The sequence below is a fragment of the Aedes albopictus genome, chromosome 1 (genome assembly GCF_035046485.1).
Source record: "Aedes albopictus strain Foshan chromosome 1, AalbF5, whole genome shotgun sequence".
NCBI lineage: Eukaryota > Metazoa > Arthropoda > Insecta > Diptera > Culicidae > Aedes > Aedes albopictus.
The window spans coordinates 304859708-304880246 of record NC_085136.1 but is presented as its reverse complement, the minus strand read 5'-3'; the positions used below and the strand labels follow the sequence as shown (position 1 = coordinate 304880246).

At 43.1% G+C, this 20539-nt stretch overlaps 1 protein-coding gene across 2 annotated transcripts in view; it reads right to left on the bottom strand.

Annotated features, from left to right (window-relative positions):
* Window positions 1-20539, bottom strand: part of LOC109417328 (uncharacterized protein DDB_G0283357-like) — a 1264336-nt gene that overhangs the window by 911178 nt on the left and 332619 nt on the right. For both annotated transcript variants that reach the window (XM_062847080.1, XM_062847079.1), the window contains exon 3: window positions 5911-6016. In XM_062847080.1, the coding sequence (XP_062703064.1) occupies window positions 5911-6016 (106 nt within the window). The remainder of the gene's footprint in view (window positions 1-5910; window positions 6017-20539) is intronic.

Genomic DNA, 20539 nt, shown 5'->3' with positions numbered 1-20539 from the left:
TTCTGGAGAGAATCCTTCCAGGATTCTGGAGAGAATCCTTCCAGGATTCTGGAGAGAATCCTTCCAGGATTCTGGAGAGAATCCTTCCAGTATTCTGGAGAGAATCCTTCCAGGATTCTGGAGAGAATCCTTCCAGGATTCTGGAGAGAATCCTTCCAGGATTCTGGAGAGAATCCTTCCAGGATTCTGGAGAGAATCCTTCCAGGATTCTGGAGAGAATCCTTCCAGGATTCTGGAGAGAATCCTTCCAGGATTCTGGAGAGAATCCTTCCAGGATTCTGGAGAGAATCCTTCCAGGATTCTGGAGAGAATCCTTCCAGGATTCTGGAGAGAATCCTTCCAGGATTCTGGAGAGAATCCTTCCAGGATTCTGGAGAGAATCCTTCCAGGATTCTGGAGAGAATCCTTCCAGGATTCTGGAGAGAATCCTTCCAGGATTCTGGAGAGAATCCTTCCAGGATTCTGGAGAGAATCCTTCCAGGATTCTGGAGAGAATCCTTCCAGGATTCTGGAGAGAATCCTTCCAGGATTCTGGAGAGAATCCTTCCAGGATTCTGGAGAGAATCCTTCCAGGATTCTGGAAAGAATCCTTCCAGGATTCTGGAGAGAATCCTTCCAGGATTCTGGAGAGAATCCTTCCAGGATTCTGGAGAGAATCCTTCCAGGATTCTGGAGAGAATCCTTCCAGGATTCTGGAGAGAATCCTTCCAGGATTCTGGAGAGAATCCTTCCAGGATTCTGGAGAGAATCCTTCCAGGATTCTGGAGAGAATCCTTCCAGGATTCTGGAGAGAATCCTTCCAGGATTCTGGAGAGAATCCTTCCAGGATTCTGGAGAGAATCCTTCCAGGATTCTGGAGAGAATCCTTCCAGGATTCTGGAGAGAATCCTTCCAGGATTCTGGAGAGAATCCTTCCAGGATTCTGGAGAGAATCCTTCCAGGATTCTGGAGAGAATCCTTCCAGGATTCTGGAGAGAATCCTTCCAGGATTCTGGAGAGAATCCTTCCAGGATTCTGGAGAGAATCCTTCCAGGATTCTGGAGAGAATCCTTCCAGGATTCTGGAGAGAATCCTTCCAGGATTCTGGAGAGAATCCTTCCAGGATTCCGGAGAGAATCCTTCCAGGATTCCGGAGAGAATCCTTCCAGGATTCTGGAGAGAATCCTTCCAGGATTCTGGAGAGAATCCTTCCAGGATTCTGGAGAGAATCCTTCCAGGATTCTGGAGAGAATCCTTCCAGGATTCTGGAGAGAATCCTTCCAGGACTCTGGAGAGAATCCTTCCAGGATTCTGGAGAGAATCCTTCCAGGATTCTGGAGAGAATCCTTCCAGGATTCTGGAGAGAATCCTTCCAGGATTCTGGAGAGAATCCTTCCAGGATTCTGGAGAGAATCCTTCCAGGATTCTGGAGAGAATCCTTCCAGGATTCTGGAGAGAATCCTTCCAGGATTCTGGAGAGAATCCTTCCAGGATTCTGGAGAGAATCCTTCCAGGATTCTGGAGAGAATCCTTCCAGGATTCTGGAGAGAATCCTTCCAGGATTCTGGAGAGAATCCTTCCAGGATTCTGGAGAGAATCCTTCCAGGATTCTGGAGAGAATCCTTCCAGGATTCTGGAGAGAATCCTTCCAGGATTCTGGAGAGAATCCTTCCAGGATTCTGGAGAGAATCCTTCCAGGATTCTGGAGAGAATCCTTCCAGGATTCTGGAGAGAATCCTTCCAGGATTCTGGAGAGAATCCTTCCAGGATTCTGGAGAGAATCCTTCCAGGATTCTGGAGAGAATCCTTCCAGGATTCTGGAGAGAATCCTTCCAGGATTCTGGAGAGAATCCTTCCAGGATTCTGGAGAGAATCCTTCCAGGATTCTGGAGAGAATCCTTCCAGGATTCTGGAGAGAATCCTTCCAGGATTCTGGAGAGAATCCTTCCAGGATTCTGGAGAGAATCCTTCCAGGATTCTGGAGAGAATCCTTCCAGGATTCAGGAGAGAATCCTTCCAGGATTCTGGAGAGAATCCTTCCAGGATTCTGGAGAGAATCCTTCCAGGATTCTGGAGAGAATCCTTCCAGGATTCTGGAGAGAATCCTTCCAGGATTCTGGAGAGAATCCTTCCAGGATTCTGGAGAGAATCCTTCCAGGATTCTGGAGAGAATCCTTCCAGGATTCTGGAGAGAATCCTTCCAGGATTCTGGAGAGAATCCTTCCAGGATTCTGGAGAGAATCCTTCCAGGATTCTGGAGAGAATCCTTCCAGGATTCTGGAGAGAATCCTTCCAGGATTCTGGAGAGAATCCTTCCAGGATTCAGGAGAGAATCCTTCCAGGATTCAGGAGAGAATCCTTCCAGGATTCTGGAGAGAATCCTTCCAGGATTCTGGAGAGAATCCTTCCAGGATTCTGGAGAGAATCCTTCCAGGATTCTGGAGAGAATCCTTCCAGGATTCTGGAGAGAATCCTTCCAGGATTCTGGAGAGAATCCTTCCAGGATTCTGGAGAGAATCCTTCCAGGATTCTGGAGAGAATCCTTCCAGGATTCTGGAGAGAATCCTTCCAGGATTCTGGAGAGAATCCTTCCAGGATTCTGGAGAGAATCCTTCCAGGATTCTGGAGAGAATCCTTCCAGGATTCTGGAGAGAATCCTTCCAGGATTCTGGAGAGAATCCTTCCAGGATTCTGGAGAGAATCCTTCCAGGATTCTGGAGAGAATCCTTCCAGGATTCTGGAGAGAATCCTTCCAGGATTCTGTGGAGAATCCTCTCAGGATTCTGTGGAGAATCCCCTCAGGATTCTGTGGAGAATCCCCTCAGGATTCTGTGGAGAATCCTCTCAGGATTCTGTGAAGAATCCTCTCAGGATTCTGTGGAGAATCCTCTCAGGATTCTGTGGAGAATCCTCTCAGGATTCTGTGGAGAATCCTCTCAGGATTCTGTGGAGAATCCTCTCAGGTTTCTGTGGAGAATCCTCTCAGGATTCTGTGAAGAATCCTCTCAGGATTCTGTGGAGAATCCTCTCAGGATTCTGTGGAGAATCCTCTCAGGTTTCTGTGGAGAATCCTCTCAGGATTCTGTGAAGAATCCTCTCAGGATTCTGTGGAGAATCCTCTCAGGATTCTGTGGAGAATCCTCTCAGGATTCTGTGGAGAATCCTCTCAGGATTCTGTGGAGAATTCTCTCAGGTTTCTGTGGAGAATCCTCTCAGGATTCTGTGGAGAATCCTTACAGGATTCTGGAGAGAATCCTTCCAGGATTCTGGAGAGAATCCTTCCAGGATTCTGGAGAGAATCCTTCCAGGATTCTGGAGAGAATCCTTCCAGGATTCTGGAGAGAATCCTTCCAGGATTCTGGAGAGAATCCTTCCAGGATTCTGGAGAGAATCCTTCCAGGATTCTGGAGAGAATCCTTCCAGGATTCTGGAGAGAATCCTTCCAGGATTCTGGAGAGAATCCTTCCAGGATTCTGGAGAGAATCCTTCCAGGATTCTGGAGAGAATCCTTCCAGGATTCTGGAGAGAATCCTTCCAGGATTCTGGAGAGAATCCTTCCAGGATTCTGGAGAGAATCCTTCCAGGATTCTGGAGAGAATCCTTCCAGGATTCTGGAGAGAATCCTTCCAGGATTCTGGAGAGAATCCTTCCAGGATTCTGGAGAGAATCCTTCCAGGATTCTGGAGAGAATCCTTCCAGGATTCTGGAGAGAATCCTTCCAGGATTCTGGAGAGAATCCTTCCAGGATTCTGGAGAGAATCCTTCCAGGATTCTGGAGAGAATCCTTCCAGGATTCTGGAGAGAATCCTTCCAGGATTCTGGAGAGAATCCTTCCAGGATTCTGGAGAGAATCCTTCCAGGATTCTGGAGAGAATCCTTCCAGGATTCTGGAGAGAATCCTTCCAGGATTCTGGAGAGAATCCTTCCAGGATTCTGGAGAGAATCCTTCCAGGATTCTGGAGAGAATCCTTCCAGGATTCTGGAGAGAATCCTTCCAGGATTCTGGAGAGAATCCTTCCAGGATTCTGGAGAGAATCCTTCCAGGATTCTGGAGAGAATCCTTCCAGGATTCTGGAGAGAATCCTTCCAGGATTCTGGAGAGAATCCTTCCAGGATTCTGGAGAGAATCCTTCCAGGATTCTGGAGAGAATCCTTCCAGGATTCTGGAGAGAATCCTTCCAGGATTCTGGAGAGAATCCTTCCAGGATTCTGGAGAGAATCCTTCCAGGATTCTGGAGAGAATCCTTCCAGGATTCTGGTGAGAATCCTTCCAGGATTCTGGTGAGCATCCTTCCAGGATTCTGGTGAGAATCCTTCCAGGATTCTGGTGAGAATCCTTCCAGGATTCTGTGGAGAATCCTCTCAGGATTCTGTGGAGAATCCCCTCAGGATTCTGTGGAGAATCCCCTCAGGATTCTGTGGAGAATCCTCTCAGGATTCTGTGAAGAATCCTCTCAGGATTCTGTGGAGAATCCTCTCAGGATTCTGTGGAGAATCCTCTCAGGTTTCTGTGGAGAATCCTCTCAGGATTCTGTGGAGAATCCTCTCAGGATTCAGTGGAGAATCCTCTAAGGATTCTGTGGAGAATCCTCTCAAGCTTCTGTGGAGAACCCACTCAGGATTCTGTGGAGAATCCTCTTAGAAATCTGTGGAGAATCCTTTCAGGATTATTTGGAAAATCCACTCCACAGAATCCACTGTGGGGAATACTATCAGGCTTTTTTGGCGAACCTTCTCAGGGTTCTGGAAAGAATCCTCATAAGATTATGAGGAGAGGATTCTCTCAGAATTCTGGAGAGATTTCATTCAGGATTCTTGAGGGAATCGTCTCAGGGTTCTGTGAAGAATCCTTTAAGGATTATGTAGAAAATCCTATAATGATTTTGTGGAGAATTCTTTTTGGTTTCTGTGCAAAATTCCTCTTAAGGTTATGATTTTTTTTATTAACTGTGTATTTCGACTTAATGCTTACTCCATACAAACATACCCTTGTTTTGAATTATGACAATTGTTACTACAACTAGTCAGAGACATTGTATCGTTATCACTATGCATTGAATAAGAAAGGTCAATTTTTCTAACCAGGTGGTTCATTGAGAAGAACACCCCGAAATTCCCAAAGGAATCATCTCTTCTGGCATCATTGCGTGTCACTCTTTCACTGCCAACCAGGACCAAAACCTGGCGAGTACCTACAGTGAACAACAACATTCCAGCTGACAAAAATATCCACCCGGAGGGCAGCCGAGCTTCATTTTTCTTCGTCATCAAACGATAAACACGCTCCTATAGAGGGATGTAGGCAAGCTAATGGTCAGAGGAGCTTTCGGTCGACCGCAGCGGCCAGTGGTTGTGCTCTTGAAGAGAAGGATAGTACATGCTAAGGTCACCGCACAGTCCAGATCAAATAGTGACAACAAAAAGCCTCTCTGCCTGTCAAGGTGTGTTGTATAATGTGGGACACAGTGAAAAATCTTCTTAAAAGCTTAATTTCTTTCAGCTTGACGGAATTTGTTCCGAAATTTATCTTTGTTTTACGACCTGCTGAAATGGTCGAGATAGGCTGCGCACCCCTCTCACGCGAACGACCATGGTTTGAGTCCCGAGAGGAATTTTTCGATTGATTGCAATTTTCCTTTTTTTATTTACTGTGTAACTCAGCAAATCGCTTCTTGTATAGAACTCCACCCGACGGCGATGATCATTAATTCAAATCGTGAGTGGCAGCCAGAGCGCAGTAGTGGAGCCCCCTAACCTTGGACTTTCGTCGTCACAACAAAGGAATCACCGCCACCACAGGCCCTTAATACCACCACACCACTGACTCAACTCCCTTCGTCATCGCCGTCGTCGTTCGGAGCCTCTTATCAGTTATCCAGTGTTCACAGTGTTGTTGAGAAGTGGTGGCACGGCGGCCGGCGTAACACTTACCTTTCAAATGGTCCGGCTGGGAGGCTTCACCAACGTTTCGCATGATATCGCTGAGGCAGTGCTCGAGCGAGCGCATGTCTAATCCATTGTTTAATCCGGTGCGGTCCTGTGGTGGATGAAACGAGAGAACGAAGGCCAGAGGCCCCCGAAAAAAAGAAAACGCAAGGCATTAGTATACACGCGATAGCTGGTGAAGGATGTGGGGAGTGGGGGAGGGATTTTCAAGATGGTGAAATGGGTGCGAAGAGGTGAAATTCGGGAGAGATTAAGATTTCACAGTCAGTCGGTGGGATAGATAATTAATGGGAAACACTCTGCCGGCACGGGGAAAGTTGATGAAGCGGTTCTTTTTAAGAACTTGTGAAGGATTTATTTGGCGCGCAAGACGGAAAGTTTTGAGAGAATTTTAAAAATGGAATAAGAGGAACTTCAAAATTAGTTTTCTTGGAAGCAGACTTAGACGTTAGGGTTCCCTCTTGAAAAAATCAATTATTCTTCAGTTTTGTTTTCGTAACCTTCCAGTAATTATCAATACAGTTGCAGTTAATCAATAATTTCAGCATAGATATCACTGTGCAAGCCCCTGCACAAGCGAGGGGTTTTGGGAGTTATACCCCTTCCATTATTGTCGATCTTCCATTAAATACTAGACGCCCCTTCGTCTTGTCCCAGAATCAGGCAATACCCTCCCCTTGCTGCCTTATCTAGCCACGGGTTTGACACTGTAGTTCAGGCTAAATATATTTCTTCAACACATTTATCAAGAATTCGGCTAAAAAACTAATTGCTTTTATGGCACTGAAATCATATAAATCATGCCCGTGCACCAGGGGGCTTGGGTGTTAACACCTCCCCCATTACCGACGCTCCATACACTAGGCGCCCCTCCGCCTTTTGCCGAAATTGGGAAAAACCCCTCCCTTGGTGCCACTTCTGTGCACGGGCCTGATATAAATATAATAGAAAGTCCATGCGATTTTAAGAACCACTGATTTAGCTTTATTTATGTTTTGTTTGTGATTCCAAAAGTCCTGTGTATGGGACTTCTAATCAGTGATTCCTTCAGATTTTTTTCACAATGCTTTATTTCAGGTACGACTTATGAAATTACTTCAAATATTGTTAAAATAACTTCCGCGTTTTTTTTTTCTTTGAAATATCTCCAAAAAATCCTTCAGAAGTTCTTTTAGGGACACTTCGTACATTTCCCCAAGGATTTCTCCGGGAAGTCACTCACGGCATCTTTTAAAAAAATCTCCCAAAAATTGATTTCGAAATGATCTTTGGTGATTTTTTTTCAGGTTTTCTTTCAGAAAGAGGTTTTTTAGAAAATCTTAAAAAAACTTCTTCTGAAAATGCTTTTCAAAACATATTACAAAGATTTTTTTTCGAAAATTTCCTGTAGGGATAACCTTAGAAATTCCTCTATGGATTCCTGCAGAAACTTTCTAATATTTTTTTTCGGAAAATCTTACATGAATAGCTTCAACATGACTCCTTCAGAAGTTTTTTCAGAGATCCTTTCAGAAAGAAGTCCAATGATTATCTCAGATACCTTTCTTGAAATTTATTTAATAAATTTCCCAAAGATTCCTTTACAAAATCCTCCTGAAATTATTCTTGGAGATTATCGGAAAATCTCCACAAATTCCTTCGGAAATTCTCCAAAAGTTGCCTTCAGAAATTCCCTTAAGAATTCATTCGCGGATTCTTTCAAATCCTCTCAAACGTTTTAGAAATTTTCTTCGCCCTTAGAAGTTCCTTTAGACATTTTTTTAGAAATTTCGCCAGGTATTTTTGAGTTTCAAGTTATCAAAATGCTTCAAACAGTTTCTATTTTCTTGCCTACATTGCTTCATAAATTTCTACAACAATACCATCAGGGATTTGTTCAGATTTCTTCTGTAGATTTATCTCAACGGATTTGGCTGAAAATGCATTAAGATGTTGACAATGACTGCACAAGCACCATGATGCATTTTCAGCCATATCCGATGAACGGTGCTACAAAACGGTGATCAAGACAAAAGAGTTAGGTACTCTAAATATCCTGTCCACGAGGAACCTCTTTAAAAATTTCTTCAGCAAATTCTTAATGGATTCTATCGAAACATCATACAGGAATGTCTTCAGAAATTCCTCCATAGTGGCCTCAGGAAGTTAAACAGTCATTTGTTTTTCAGAAATTTGTCTCAAGATTTTCCAAAAAGTTTCTACAAATCATCAGTTAGAAAATCTTTCATGGATACCTTAAGAATATTCCCCGGGGATTTTAAAAGAAATCTTACAGGGATTCCTCAAAACATTCCTTTACAAACTTAAAAAAAATAATTTTCTTAAGGCGAAACTTGAAGCATTTCCTCATGTTTTTAGTTTTTGATTTTTATTAAATAACAAAGCAATATTTTCAAAATCGGTTTTCGTGCACGTGTAGAGCATGGATCAAGGTATCTCCTGATTTTTTTTGGTGGTGAAAATGTTTTCTGTTTTTGCAGAAACCATTTTTTTGTGAAATTTTGTTTAAAGTTTCGCCTTAAGGGATTACCACAGAATTTTTTCTCAAAAATTTTACTACACATTCCATTAGAAATTCTTTAAGAAACCTTTGGAAAATCTTCTATGGGATGTTACAAATATTTCTTCAAAAATGTCTTCTTGAATACTGCCACAGTTTCCTTCAAAAAGCTAGAAATTCCTTCGGAATTCGCTCAATATTTTTCTGAATATTTTTAATGTTGTCAACATCAAACAATGTTTCAAAAGACTCTTTTTAAACATTTTCAACGTGTTCTTTCAGATATTGTTTCAGCTATACTTTCTTAATGTATTCGAGGGACTTTTATAGAGATTTTTCTGAGAATTTGCATTGTTTTCTTTTGTAATTTCTCTAGAATTTTTTTCTAAAAATTTCTTCAGAAACGCCTATCAAAATTCCTCAAGCATTCTCTCGGAAGTTCCTATGAAATATTCCTAATAAAAAAAATTCAAGAGTTTTTTTTAGTAAATCTTTCCCTGATTGTTCCAAACATTTCTGCATGGATTTCACTAGAAAATCTTGCACGGATTGAAACAAAAACTTCTCCAGTGATTCTTCAGGAAAGTTCTGCAAAACAATCTCTGAAGTATCCTCTTGGAGATCCTACTGATTTATTTCTGAAATTCCAAGAATTCCTTCGAGAACTTATTGTTGGATTCCTCCTGATGGTTCCGGGTCATTTGGCCGCACGCCATCGGGCCGAATGCCGTTTGACCGAAAATAAATGATGAACTTAAGTGACTCGTATCAGTATAACTCGTAAGAACAGCCTATGATTCAAAGAAAGAGAAATCTTTGATAAAATATTGGCAATTTCAACACCAACTAAACCCTGAATGTTAAAACTGGAAAGAGTAGCCTATGATTAAAAAAAGTAAATATATCTGATATTCATATTGTTAGTTAGAATGTCAAAAACTTCCTCTGGATCCTTCGATCATTATTCAGCCAAACGGCATTCGGCCAAACGACATTCGGCCAAACCCCTCCTAAAAAAAAATTAAGCAGTTGCTCCAGAAATTTCTCATAGAGTAGCTTCTGGGATTTGTCCTGGATATCCTTTTGGGATTTTTTACAGAAATTACTTCTGTGGATCATGCATAAATTTTCTCTGGGAAACCTCCAGAAGGTCTTTCCAAGATTCCTCAAGGAATTAATTTTGGTATTTTTCCCATTTTTTTCTGTTTTCATTTAATGACTGTGGAAGTTTTGCACTCGGGTTCTGAGATTTTGCAAAGAGTTCTTTATGGGATTTCTCCGTGAGTCTCCCCTAAAATTTGATTCTTCGAGATTTGCTTCTGGACTGTTTGCTGATTTTTTTTTCTGGAATTTCCACAGAAAGCCATTCCAGGATCCAGGATTAGAATTCTATTGAGGGATTTCATCAAAAATTCCGCTAGAATCGTTGTCTGAAATTTCTGTAGGGGGTTCTGCGTAAAATTTTTAAAGTTTTTTTCAGAGATTCCCAAAGGTTAATCCAGCCATCACTCCAGAAGTTTCTTATAACTTTTCTCTTGGAATTAAGGTATAAGAATTTCTGAAAATTTTCCAGAATTCCTGGGAAAATTTCTTAAGTTATCCCTGACGGAGTTTCAGGAAAAAAAACCATGGCAATCTACATTGAAGAATTTTTGAAGAAGTTTCTGAAGAGATTCGTGACGGTATATCTTAAAGGAGCTCTGCGGAAATTTCTGAAGGAATTCCCACAAGAACCTCTCAAAAATTCACGGAACGAGTTTCCGAAAAAAAAACCGTGGTTGATTTTGAGACCAAATCCCTGAAATAGTTTTTGATGGTTTCCTTGGAGAAATTTGGGAAGGATGACATAAAAGATTTCTTGAAGTGATCCTTGGGTAAATTTTTGGAGCAATGCCATGAAGAATTTCTTAAGAAATATTCAGATTAATTTTTAAAGAAATTCTTGCAAAAATTTCTGAAGAAAATTATAGAAGAAAGAATTTCTGAAGGATTATGTGGAACATTTTCTAAAGAAGTTATGGGCAAACATTTTGGATCAATTCTGCACTTCTGATTTTTTGAAAGAAATCCCGTATAGAATTTAAAATAATCTATGAGCAAATTTCGGAGTAAACCCCCATGAAAGCATTTTAGCGGAACTCTTGGATGGATTTCTGTAGGATCACATTGAAGAAATTCTAAGGGTTATAAAATATTTCTTGAAGTAATCCATAGGAATATCGCTAAAAATTCATGGAGAAAATTCTAATGGGAACTATGAGTTTTATAAAATAATTCCTACCCAAGTTTCTTAAAAAAATACACAATGGTTTTCTAAAGGATTTGCTGGAAGAATTTCCAAAGAAATCCATTTCTTAATATCCAGTGGTGCGGAAACAATATCTTATTTCACTGTATGTATGGTAACGTAGAAAAATAAATGAAAAAACATTGGAGGTTATGTTTCTCATATTTGCAAGGGCGCTCATACTGGGAGTTGACATTTTCTGAACTCAAGATTTGGTTTCTCAGTGAGTAACTTGGAGTAACATCGATGACAACACTAAAACCTCTTCTGGAATTCCCGAAAGAAAAATATGCTTTCAGGATTCTGAAAAGAAACCTCTCAGAAACCTGGGAAGAACAATCCTGATAGGATTTTCATCAGACTCCTGAGAGGATCCTCTACTCAATGTTGGGAGGATTCCCAACAGAATCCTGAGAGGAATCTTGGCACAGTGCTGAATCCACAGACCATTGAGAGGTTTCTCCACAGAATCCTGAGAAGAATCTCCAATCTTCACAGAACACTGAGAGGATTATTGTCTGGATACAGTGGGGATTCTCGTCAGAATCCTGAAAGGATCCTGTCAGAATCCTAAGGATTGTCGTCACAGTCCTGAGAGAATTCTCAGAATCCTGAAAGAATTGACGTCAGAATCCTGAGATGATTTTCTACAGAAATCTGAGAGTATTCTTTCCAGAATCCTTAAGCGATTCTCTCCAGAATTCTAGGAGAATTTTCTTCAGAATCTTGGAAGGTTTTTCCCTTAATCCTGTTAGGACTCTCTCCAGAATCCTGGGTGACTCTCTCAAAAATCATGAAAGGATTCTCTCAAGAATCCTGAGAGGATTCTCTCCAGAATTCTGAGAGGATTCTCTCCAGAATCCTGAGAGGATTCTCTCCAGAATCCTGAGAGGATTCTCTCCAGAATCCTGAGAGGATTCTCTCCAGAATCCTGAGAGGATTCTCTCCAGAATCCTGAGAGGATTCTCTCCAGAATCCTGAGAGGATTCTCTCCAGAATCCTGAGAGGATTCTCTCCAGAATCCTGAGAGGATTTTCTACAGAATCCTGAGAGGATTCTCGTCAGAATCCTTAGAGGATTCTCGTCAGAATTCTGAGAGGATTCTCTACTGAGAGGATTCTCTCCAGAATCCTGAGAGGAATCTCTCCGGAATCCTGAGAGGATTCTCTCCAGAATCCTGAGAGGATTCTCTCCGGAATCCTGAGAGGATTCTCTCTGGAATCCTGAGAGGATTCTCTCTGGAACCCTGAGAGGATTCTCTCCGGAATCCTGAGAGGATTTTTTCCGGAGTCCTGAGAGGATTTTCTCCGGAAACCTGAGAGGATTCTCTCCGGAATCCTGAGAGGATTCTCTCCGGAATCCTGAGAGGATTCTCTCCGGAATCCTGAGAGGATTCTCTCCGGAATCCTGAGAGGATTCTCTCCGAAATCCTGAGAGGATTCTCTCCGGAATCCTGAGAGGATTCTCTCCGGAATCCTGAGAGGATTCTCTCCGGAATCCTGAGAGGATTCTCTCCGGAATCCTGAGAGGATTCTCTCCAGAATCCTGAGAGGATTCTCTCCGGAATCCTGAGAGGATTCTCTCCGGAATCCTGAGAGGATTCTCTCCGGAATCCTGAGAGGATTCTCTCCGGAATCCTGAGATTATTCTCTCCGGAATCCTGAGAGGATTCTCTCCGGAATCCTGAGAGGATTCTCTCCGGAATCCTGAGAGGATTCTCTCCGGAATCCTGAGAGGATTCTCTCTGGAATCCTGAGAGGATTCTCTCCGGAATCCTGAGAGGATTCTCTCCGGAATCCTGAGAGGATTTTTTCCGGAGTCCTGAGAGGATTTTCTCCGGAAACCTGAGAGGATTCTCTCCGGAATCCTGAGAGGATTCTCTCCGGAATCCTGAGAGGATTCTCTCCGGAGTCCTGAATGGGTTCTCTCCAGAATCCTGAGAAGTCTCTCTCCAGAATCCTGAGAGGCTTCTCTCCAGAATCTTGAGAGGATTCTCTCCATTATCCTGAGAGGATTCTCTCCAGAATTCTGAGAGGATTAGCTCCAGAATCCTAAGAGGATTCTCTTCGGAATCCTGAGACAATTCTCTCCGGAATCCTAAGAGGATTCTTTCCAGAATCCTGAGAAGTTTCTCTCCACAGAATCCTCCTGAGAGGATTCTCCACTGAATCCTGAGAGTATGCTTTCCGGAATCCTGGGAAGATTTTTCGGGATTCTCAGAATCCTGAGAGAATTGTCGTTAGAATTCTGAGACGATCCTCTCCAGAAACCTGAGAGGATTCCTTCCTGAATCCTGGGATGATTTTCTTCAGAATCCTGAGATGATTCTCTTCAGAATCTAGGGACGATCCCATCCAGAACCACGAGAGGAATATCTTTAGAATCCTGAGAGTATTCTCATCAGAGTCCTGATATTATTTTAATTTAATGTTAAACTTTTTTCAACTGTATTATCTTTGGAATATAACACACTGTTTAATATCCATTAATAACACGGATCCATTTTTTAATTGTTTTTAGATGATCAAATTACGAATGTCTCCACGTTTCAGAGGTCACTCAAACTTCATCCCTGAAGCTAATTCAGGGTGCCTGTTTGGGTCATTTTGATCTGAAACCTTATTGGGTCTGAGTTTCACTTTTTGGGACCTTTGGGATTGCCTATATAAACATATTCCTACTTCTCTGAATCCTTTACTAATTCATGATGAGTAAGACCCATGAAACTTATCTCACGGTACATACATCGTCATAACTTCAATCCTGTCTCGTTACTCAAAACCCACATTCCCATCTCAACTCGGAATGCAACCGGTGTGCATCCTGTACCCGGTTTTGATCCTCTACGCTTCATCGCCTCAGCTACTGTAGCCAGCTAGCTAGCTAGCTGTCGTGCCGATATTGGATTCCGAGTTCGTTTGGAAGTCAACGACGACGACGACGACGCCAACTGCTGTTGCATCCATCCATTCCATATAGATAGTATTGCCTTTTTTCCATTGAATTGAATCCCTGGGACCGACCTGGGATCTGGGACCAGGGCCCTGATGGGTCCCGGGTGCCGCCGAGAGAAGTTGGTGTGCATTCTCTCGTTAAGCCAGTCATGTCACATTCTGCTGCGCTCGCTCGGTGGGGTTCGATTTATCCCCGGCACACAGAACAGTGTCCTTTCAGCCAGCAACAACGTGTGCCACCACCACCAGCAGCACCACGTTTTTTGGTACCTATGGTACATATGAAAGCCGGGAAATGAAAAGGATTGAGCTTTTAATAAACCCACAGCACAGAAGGCGAGCCCAGGGATGAATTTATGGGTGCAATAGGGTTTACAGTTCTCCGGAAACGCTGGCTGGTATCACTTGCATGGAAGAACCCGCAAAAGAAACGCGCTAATCGTGTAGTTCTTTTTTCTGTGTGGTGGTTGCTTGTATCTTCCACCGAGGAAGCAGTCAGTGGGAACGAACGAACGAATGAACGGAGCGGAGATAGTAACGCCTTCAACGACACCGCAAACACAAACAGCTGTCGGGGCGGTCATATGGTTACCGAAGAGGAAGACTAATGACTGCAAATCGATGGATTGCAATATCAACGGGCAAAGAGAGGGCGATCAGGGTCGGATGTGGATCAACTCCCAGAAAGATACATTTAACTGTAGAAAGATGATCTTTTACCGACATTTCGAACCCTATAAGCATAATACCCTCTTCGAATGAGTGTAATCAGTTTCGTACCTTTTAATTCCGCCCTATTGGGCTAAAATAGGGAGGAATTAAAAGGTACGAAACTGATTACACTCATTCGAAAAAAAAAATGAAGAAATATGGTTTAATCTTAATGAAATCTTTCAATATTAAAAAAAAAAACATAAAAAATAAAAACAGAAAATCTCAAAGACCAAAGATTGAAAAAAAAAATTGAAAAGGATGAAACAAATGTAAATCATTACAAAAAGCATTGAAAGGGAATGGAATCAGATGAATAAATCATGAAGAAACGATTAAGAAAAAGCGTTAATTGAAAGCCACAAAAAATTAAAAAAGAAAAAAAAAACAGAAGTTAAAGTAAAGAAAACGAATGAACTAGAATGAAATATGATTACAAGTATTTTTAGAGTGCCAAATATGCCCGAAGAAATAATATAAGAAAATAAAAATTCTTCCGGGGAAAGGAACATTCACAAAAAAAATAGAAAGAGAAAAAAAAATTAAAAAAAAAAAACAGAAAAAAAGTTCTTTATCGATTTTTTTTTTGCAAATTTAGGAAAAAAAAGCATAAAAATTTCATTTACCAGTAAATGCGACTCTGTCGACGAGAAGCAAAACTTGCCTCGGCTGCTGAGCCACACTCACAAGTTCGATGGAAGCTTTGCAGAGCTGAGCTTGGCCAACCCTGTCAGGTCAGCAGTAGTAGTGGAGGACCGAGGCAAGCGGCAACTTTCACGAAACGTATTTTCGATATATTTCATTCAAAATCCAATAAGAAAATATTTATACGACCCAGATATCGGGAGGTTTTCTTTTCTGCTTGCTTGCCGAGTTTTGGTGGGAGCGGTTTGTTGGACTGGTGGATAACTCCAGTCAGTGAGGCGAGGCGAGGCGAGGCGAGGGTTTCATGTATCCGTGTCTATAGAGGAAGCTACTAGTAGCGCCGCACTGGAAGCGGAGGAGATTCCTTTCATACCCTGGGAAACGGGGAGATAAACTATTATGCTTTGTTTGGTTCGGTGAATTTGGATTTCGCAAAAATCCTCCTCAAACCAGAAGTGGACGACAGTTTGGGGAAGTGGAGCTGGCTGAGGAGCACAATGTTCTGTAAGCGGGCCACAATGGCGGTAGCAGCTGTTGAGCTCTGCATTGTAGAATGCTACCAGTCAGTAGATGTAGTTTCTTTGCCTAGTGGGAAGATGGAACAAGTTTTGCGAGATTTCTCGGTTTGGAACGTGGTTTATTCTTGGGAGAAAAAGTTGATCGAAAACATTCGCTTTGTTATGGATTTCTAGCTGGGTTCGATAAGGCGAAGTTTTTTCTTAGAATATGAATTGACCTGGTAAAAATGCCAAGGCAATCGCCAACCACGGTCGGTTTATATTATTGGCTTGAATTTCAAAGAATACTCTCAGGATTCTGTTCAGAATCCACTCAGGATTCTGTAAAGAATCCTCTCAGAATTCTAAAGAGGACCTCCCAAGATTCTATAGAAAATCCTCTCAGAATTCTTTGGAGAATCCTCTCGGAATTTGTGGAGAATCCTCTCTGAATTATGTGAAGAATCCTCTCAGAGTTCTGTAGAAAATCCTCTCATGGTTCTGTGGAGAATCCTCTCAGGATAATGGAGAGAATCCTCTCAGGATAATGGAGAGAATCCTCTCAGTATTCTGTGGAGAATCCTCTCAGGATTCTGAAGAGAATCCCCTCAAGATTCTAACAAGAATCCTCTAAGAAGTCTGACAAGAATCTGGAGAGAATACTCTCAGGATTCTGTGAAAAATCTTCTAAGGATTCTGTGCAGAATCCTCTCAGGATTCTGGGGATATCCTCTCTGGATTTTGTGGAGAATCCTCTCAGGATTTTGGAGATAATCCTCTCAGGATTCAGTGCAGAATCCTTTCAGGGTTCTGTGCAGAATCTTCTCAGGATTTTGGGATGAATCTTCTCAGGATTGTGCGGAGAATCCTCTCAGGATTCTGTGGAGAATCCTCTCAGGATTCTGAGGAGAATCTTATAAGGATTCTGTGAAGACTCCTCTCTGGATTTTTCGGAGAATCCTCTCGGAATACCGTAGAGAACTTTCTCAGAATTCTGAGGAGAATCTTAAAAGGACTCTGTAGAGAATCCTCTTAGGATTCAGTAGAGAATCCTTTCAGGATTCAGTAGAGAATCCTTTCAGGATTTTGGAATGAATCCTCTCAGGGTTCTGATGAGAATAGTCTCAGGATTGTGCGGAGTATCCTCTCAGGATTCTGTGGAGAATCCTCCCAGGAATTGTGGAGAATCCTCCCAGGAATTGTGGAGAATCCTCTCAGGATTCTGACAAGAATCCTCTCAGGATTCTGTAGAGAATTCTCTAAGGATTGATTATGTGGAGAATCCTCTCAGGACTCTGTGGAGAACCCTCTCAGGATTTTGTGGGAAATACTCTCAGGATTCTGTGGAGATTCTTCTCAGGATTCTGTGGAGAATCTTCTCAGGATTCAGTGGAGAATTTTCTCAGGATTCTGTGGAGAATCCTCTCAGGATTCTGTGGAGAATTCTCTCAGGATTCTGTGGAGAATCCTCTCAGGATTCCGTGGAGAATCCTCTCAGGATTCTGTGGAGAATCCTCTCAGGATTCTGTGGAGAATCCTCTCAGGATTCTGTGGAGAATCCTCTCAGGATTCTGTGGAGAATCCTCTCAGGATTCTGTGGAGAATCCTCTCAGGATTCTGTGGAGAATCCTCTCAGGATTCTGTGGAGAATCCTCTCAGGATTCTGTGGAGAATCCTCTCAGGATTCTGTGGAGAATCCTCTCAGGATTCTGTGGAGAATCCTCTCAGGATTCTGTGGAGAATCCTCTCAGGATTCTGTGGAGAATCCTCTCAGGATTCTGTGGAGAATCCTCTCAGGATTCTGTGGAGAATCCTCTCAGGATTCTGTGGAGAGTCCTCTCAGGATTCTGTGGAGAATCCTCTCAGGATTCTGTGGAGAATCCTCTCAGGATTCTGTGGAGAATCCTCTCAGGATTCTGTGGAGAATCCTCTCAGGATTCTGTGGAGAATCCTCTCAGGATTCTGTGGAGAATCCTCTCAGGATTCTGTGGAGAATCCTCTCAGGATTCTGTGGAGAATCCTCTCAGGATTCTGTGGAGAATCCTCTCAGGATTCTGTGGAGAATCCTCTCAGGATTCTGTGGAGAATCCTCTCAGGATTCTGTGGAGAATCCTCTCAGGATTCTGTGGAGAATCCTCTCAGGATTCTGTGGAGAATCCTCTCAGGATTCTGTGGAGAATTCTCTCAGGATTCTGTGGAGAATCCTCTCAGGATTCCGTGGAGAATCCTCTCAGGATTCTGTGGAGAATCCTCTCAGGATTCTGTGGAGAATCCTCTCAGGATTCTGTGGAGAATCCTCTCAGGATTCTGTGGAGAATCCTCTCAGGATTCTGTGGAGAATCCTCTCAGGATTCTGTGGAGAATCCTCTCAGGATTCTGTGGAGAATCCTCTCAGGATTCTGTGGAGAATCCTCTCAGGATTCTGTGGAGAATCCTCTCAGGATTCTGTGGAGAATCCTCTCAGGATTCTGTGGAGAATCCTCTCAGGATTCTGTGGAGAATCCTCTCAGGATTCTGTGGAGAATCCTCTCAGGATTCTGTGGAGAATCCTCTCAGGATTCTGTGGAGAATCCTCTCAGGATTCTGTGGAGAATCCTCTCAGGATTCTGTGGAGAATCCTCTCAGGATTCTGTGGAGAATCCTCTCAGGATTCTGTGGAGAATCCTCTCAGGATTCTGTGGAGAATCCTCTCAGGATTCTGTGGAGAATCCTCTCAGGATTCTGTGGAGAATCCTCTCAGGATTCTGTGGAGAGTCCTCTCAGGATTCTGTGGAGAATCCTCTCAGGATTCTGTGGAGAATCCTCTCAGGATTCTGTGGAGAATCCTCTCAGGATTCTGTGGAGAATCCTCTCAGGATTCTGTGGAGAATCCTCTCAGGATTCTGTGGAGAATCCTCTCAGGATTCTGTGGAGAATCCTCTCAGGATTCTGTGGAGAATCCTCTCAGGATTCTGTGGAGAATCCTCTCAGGATTCTGTGGAGAATCCTCTCAGGATTCTGTGGAGAATCCTCTCAGGATTCTGTGGAGAATCCTCTCAGGATTCTGTGGAGAATCCTCTCAGGATTCTGTGGAGAATCCTCTCAGGATTCTGTGGAGAATCCTCTCAGGATTCTGTGGAGAATCCTCTCAGGATTCTGTGGAGAATCCTCTCAGGATTCTGTGGAGAATCCTCTCAGGATTCTGTGGAGAATCCTCTCAGGATTCTGTGGAGAATCCTCTCAGGATTCTGTGGAGAATCCTCTCAGGATTCTGTGGAGAATCCTCTCAGGATTCTGTGGAGAATCCTCTCAGGATTCTGTGGAGAATCCTCTCAGGATTCTGTGGAGAATCCTCTCAGGATTCTGTGGAGAATCCTCTCAGGATTCTGTGGAGAATCCTCTCAGGATTCTGTGGAGAATCCTCTCAGGATTCTGTGGAGAATCCTCTCAGGATTCTGTGGAGAATCCTCTCAGGATTCTGTGGAGAATCCTCTCAGGATTCTGTGGAGAATCCTCTCAGGATTCTGTGGAGAATCCTCTCAGGATTCTGTGGAGAATCCTCTCAGGATTTTGTGGAGAATCCTCTCAGGATTCTGTGGAGAATCCTCTCAGGATTCTGTGGAGAATCCTCTCAGGATTCTGTGGAGAATCCTCTCAGGATTCTGTGGAGAATCCTCTCAGGATTCTGTGGAGAATCCTCTCAGGATTCTGTGGAGAATCCTCTCAGGATTCTGTGGAGAATTCTCACAGGATTATGTGGAGAATCCACTCAGGATTCTGATGAGAATCCTCACAGGATTGTGTGGAGAATTCTCTCAGGTTTCTGTGGAGAATTCTCTAATGATTCTGTAGAGAATCCTATCAGGATTCTGTGGAGAATCCTCTCAGGATTCTGTGGAGAATCCTCTCAGGATTCTGTGGAGAATCCTCTCAGGATTCTGTGGAGAATCCTCTCAGGATTCTGTGGAGAATCCTCTCAGGATTCTGTGGAGAATCCTCTCAGGATTATGTGGAGAATTCTCTCAGGATTCTGTGGAGAATCCTCTCAGGATTCTGTGGAGAATCCTCTCAGGATTCTGTGGAGAATCCTCTCAGGATTCTGTGGAGAATCCTCTCAGGATTCTGTGGAGAATCCTCTCAGGATTCTGTGGAGAATCCTCTCAGGATTCTGTGGAGAATCCTCTCAGGATTCTGTGGAGAATCCTCTCAGGATTCTGTGGAGAATCCTCTCAGGATTCTGTGAGGAATCCTCTCAGGAATTGTGGATAATCCTCTCAGGATTCTGTGGAGAATCCTCTCAGGATTCTGTGGAGAATCCTCTCAGGATTCTGTGGAGAATCCTCTCAGGATTCTGTGGAGAATCCTCTCAGGATTCTGTGGAGAATCCTCTCAGGATTCTGTGGAGAATCCTCTCAGGATTCTGTGGAGAATCCTCTCAGGATTCTGTGGAGAATCCTCTCAGGATTCTGTGGAGAATCCTCTCAGGATTCTGTGGAGAATCCTCTCAGGATTCTGTGGAGAATCCTCTCAGGATTCTGTGGAGAATCCTCTCAGGATTCTGTGGAGAATCCTCTCAGGATTCTGTGGAGAATCCTCTCAGGATTCTGTGGAGAATCCTCTCAGGATTCTGTGGAGAATCCTCTCAGGATTCTGTGGAGAATCCTCTCAGGATTCTGTGAGGAATCCTCTCAGGAATTGTGGATAATCCTCTCAGGATTCTGTGGAGAATCCTCTCAGGATTCTGTGGAGAATCCTCTCAGGATTCTGTGGAGAATCCTCTCAGGATTCTGTGGAGAATCCTCTCAGGATTCTGTGGAGAATCCTCTCAGGATTCTGTGGAGAATCCTCTCAGGATTCTGTGGAGAATCCTCTCAGGATTCTGTGGAGAATCCTCTCAGGATTCTGTGGAGAATCCTCTCAGGATTCTGTGGAGAATCCTCTCAGGATTCTGTGGAGAATCCTCTCAGGATTCTGTGGAGAATCCTCTCAGGATTCTGTGGAGAATCCTCTCAGGATTCTGTGGAGAATCCTCTCAGGATTC